Raw genomic sequence first — 3,104 nt, forward strand, 5'->3', positions numbered from 1 at the left:
AGAAGAGAGCCACACACTGACATAGTGTATCATCATCCACTGACGTGTGAGCGTGTGAGTGTGTGTGTGTGTGTGTGTGTGTGTGTGTGTGTGTGTGTGTGTGTGTGTGTGTGTGTGTGTGTGTGTGTGTGTGTGTGTGTGTGTGTGTGTGTGTGTGCGTGTGTCTCTCTCTCTCGGGACGTGGATCCGAGCGGGGCAGCTCAGAGGGGGGCGTCAGCGTATTAAATATGTAGAGACAATGGAGGGTCCGAGCTGGAGACGGGACGGCCAGGGGGAGCTCTCAGGGCGCCGGTGGCTTTATGCATTAACAACTTTTGTCCCAAAATAAATATTGATGATGTTAAACAAAGTATAACGATAGGACTATTCATTATAAACAAATATAAACGAAAGGTTATGGACACGTTCACATATAGAAAAATACAACAAAAAACATTTTTATGGTGAAATGGATCAGTAGCCCTGCATGTCCAGCACACATGGGTCACAGTACATGCTATAACATTACATTCCAAACTTTTAGTTATTGAGTTTCGAGATTTAACACAAGACAATGAATGATATTACATAATCCAATTAATTTAATCCGTAGGCCTGTATCAGGCTACCTAAAATAAAGACACCAATATGAGTAAAAATGGTAATGTATGTCCGTAGGAATTTCAGGAGAACATTTTGGGGCTGTTTAGAAACAAAACGCACGTACGTTTTGTCTTATTGCGGACCTTGGCACGTCTTAGAGGAAGCTCGATAACTGTATACAAATCTACACGGGACAATTTTAATTTATTGAATCGTGATGTCAATCAGATTCCTCTAAACAGACACAACGAAACATCACTCAATTATTTTTAATTATTTCTTTCGAAATCTCATTCCTATTTTAACAAAAATATTTGGGAAATAAACGCAACACCTCAGGTTTTTGAACAAACCTTTAAAATACTCAGCACCTATATACACACGTGTGAGGGTGCAGCGGACACACACGTCAAGCCGATCTATTTTATCATATCTCCCGATCAAACTTTTTTTTTGGTTCAGCGTCGAAACTCACATGAAAAACTCCGGGGACGAGGGGTTGTTGTCGCTGCTCGAGCCGTTTTCTCGGAAGCCGCTGCTGACCAGCTTCTCGTACTTGTCCTTGTACGCGTCCCTCTCCCGCGCGATCCGGGAGATCTCCTGCTTGAGATGGTCCACCTGCTGGATCAGCTGCGTCTTCTCGCCCTCCAGGACGTGCCGCTGCTGCACCCGCTTGTACCGACACGACTGCGCGTAGCCCCGGTTCTTTAGCGTCCTCCTCTTCTGCTTCAGCCGGATCACCTCTTCCTTGCTGACCCCGCGCAATTGCCGGTTGAGTTCCCGCACCGACATGGTCACCAGCTGCTCGTCCGAAAACCGATCGTCCAGGCGCATGTGGTGGTGGCTGCCCCCCGAACTGCCGTTGGACTGGGACCCGGTGGACACCTGGTGCCCCCCTGTGTGGTGGATGTGATGGTGGTGGTGGTGGTGGTGTGGACCCCCGTTCTGAGCCGCGGCGGCGGCGATGACCGCGGACACCACGGCGGCCGCTGAGCCCATCTCCTCCCCGCCCATGGTGCCTCCTGCCCCGGTCGCGCCGCCGAACTGCTGCCCTCTGGAGTAGCCATCGAAGGTCTGGAGCTGGTGACTGCTGCTGATCAGTGCCTCTACAGCGTCCTCCGGGCTAAAGCCCAGAGCTTCGGGGTTCAATTGCTGTTGGTAGCCGGTCATCCAGTAGAAATCCTCCAAGTGCGCCTTCTGTTCGGTCCCCGATCCCGGACTGGGCGCCGAGAAGCTTGGAGAGGGGGGAACCGAGCTGCAAGGCGTGCTCATCGGGGTGGAAGATAGGGATCCCCCGGCGATCAGGCGGCTGCACTGGCTGATGCTGCGATCGGGCTCAACCGGCTCCTTTTTCACTTCAAACTTCATCAGATCGAAGTCATTAACATATTCCATGGCCAGGGGACTGGTGGGCAGGTCGGAGTTGCTCATTGCCAGCTCTGATGCCATCCTCTTGCTGTTGACAGTCCTCCAAACGGGGTGAGGAGCACCTGTCAAACTGGGCTGCTGAGACACGCACTGAGCCAGCTTGATTTCTTTATTTATTTTCTTAGAAAAGTAGAAAGAAAAGTGTATTTTTTCAAGGCTAATTGCCCTCCCGCGCCGCTTTTTGGGTTTGTAATTGGACACGCTTTTTTTTTTCTTCCTTCACGCAGAAGTCTCTCGCACAGACGCGTCGGAGCGGCGCGTGCGTCCCTTCTTGTTTTCTTCCTCTCTCCGAGCACGCGAGGGTCTGCGCGCGGCTCAGCGTCTCGAACCTTTAACACTTCATGCCTCCTTGTTTTGGGGGATCAGCGCGCGGAATTGAAGAGCTTCACGTGCGCGTCTCGGGCAAATTGTTGCATGGTCTAGAGCAGCGGTGGAGAAAACTCCACCCTAGGATGGATAGGGCTTTTTTTTTTTTTTTTTCTTTTTTTCAAGGGATCAGTCAGTCGACGAGTTAAAAAGCATTGCTTAGTTTTATAGGCGTCCCTGACGTCAGGGCTGAAATGTGAATTGGACTGAGATCCGCAGCCAATGAGCGGAGAAGCTCGGGGAGCTAATTAGCATAATTGTGCAGAAACCAAAGTTTTTTTTCCCCCCGCCAACTGTCCAAAGCTATCAAATGATTTACAGAGGATACGATATGTTTGTCTTTTTAGATATTTTTTACACCACGTTGCACGCAATGGTTCATTCATAGGTTTTAAAGTGAATGCCTTTTGATAGAAATAAGCATTTTTTCCCCTTCAGATCTCCTATCCGACTTGATCTCTATATTAATGTGTGGTTGGTCTATTTAATAAGTGTTCTGTGCAACAATATGTGCATTGTTTAAACGGACGATTTCTCTTTCAAGTTAGACCATTAAAATAACGTTCGTGCATATCTTTGCGCAATAACCGCCCCAGCCATACCGTATTACAGCTGACCTTATTAATGAAAGGCATCTGAATAAGCAGTGGTTCTCATTAATTAACAACATATTTTAATTTGTTCCGACTTTAATTGATATAGCTCTAACAGCGCATTGGATGTAGCCC

General features: G+C 48.5%; 1 protein-coding gene across 1 annotated transcript in view; it reads right to left on the minus strand.

The window, feature by feature from the left end:
- The window catches only part of LOC311357079 (transcription factor Maf-like), a 9,461-nt gene extending 7,304 nt beyond the window's left edge, over positions 1-2,157 (minus strand). The window contains exon 1 of the mRNA XM_084476960.1: positions 1,058-2,157. Coding sequence (XP_084333086.1) covers positions 1,058-2,031 — 974 coding nt within the window. The 5' untranslated portion in view covers positions 2,032-2,157. The remainder of the gene's footprint in view (positions 1-1,057) is intronic.
- Positions 2,158-3,104: the final 947 nt, after the last annotated feature.

Source organism: Micromesistius poutassou (assembly GCF_964030765.1).
Source record: "Micromesistius poutassou genome assembly, chromosome: 13".
NCBI lineage: Eukaryota > Metazoa > Chordata > Actinopteri > Gadiformes > Gadidae > Micromesistius > Micromesistius poutassou.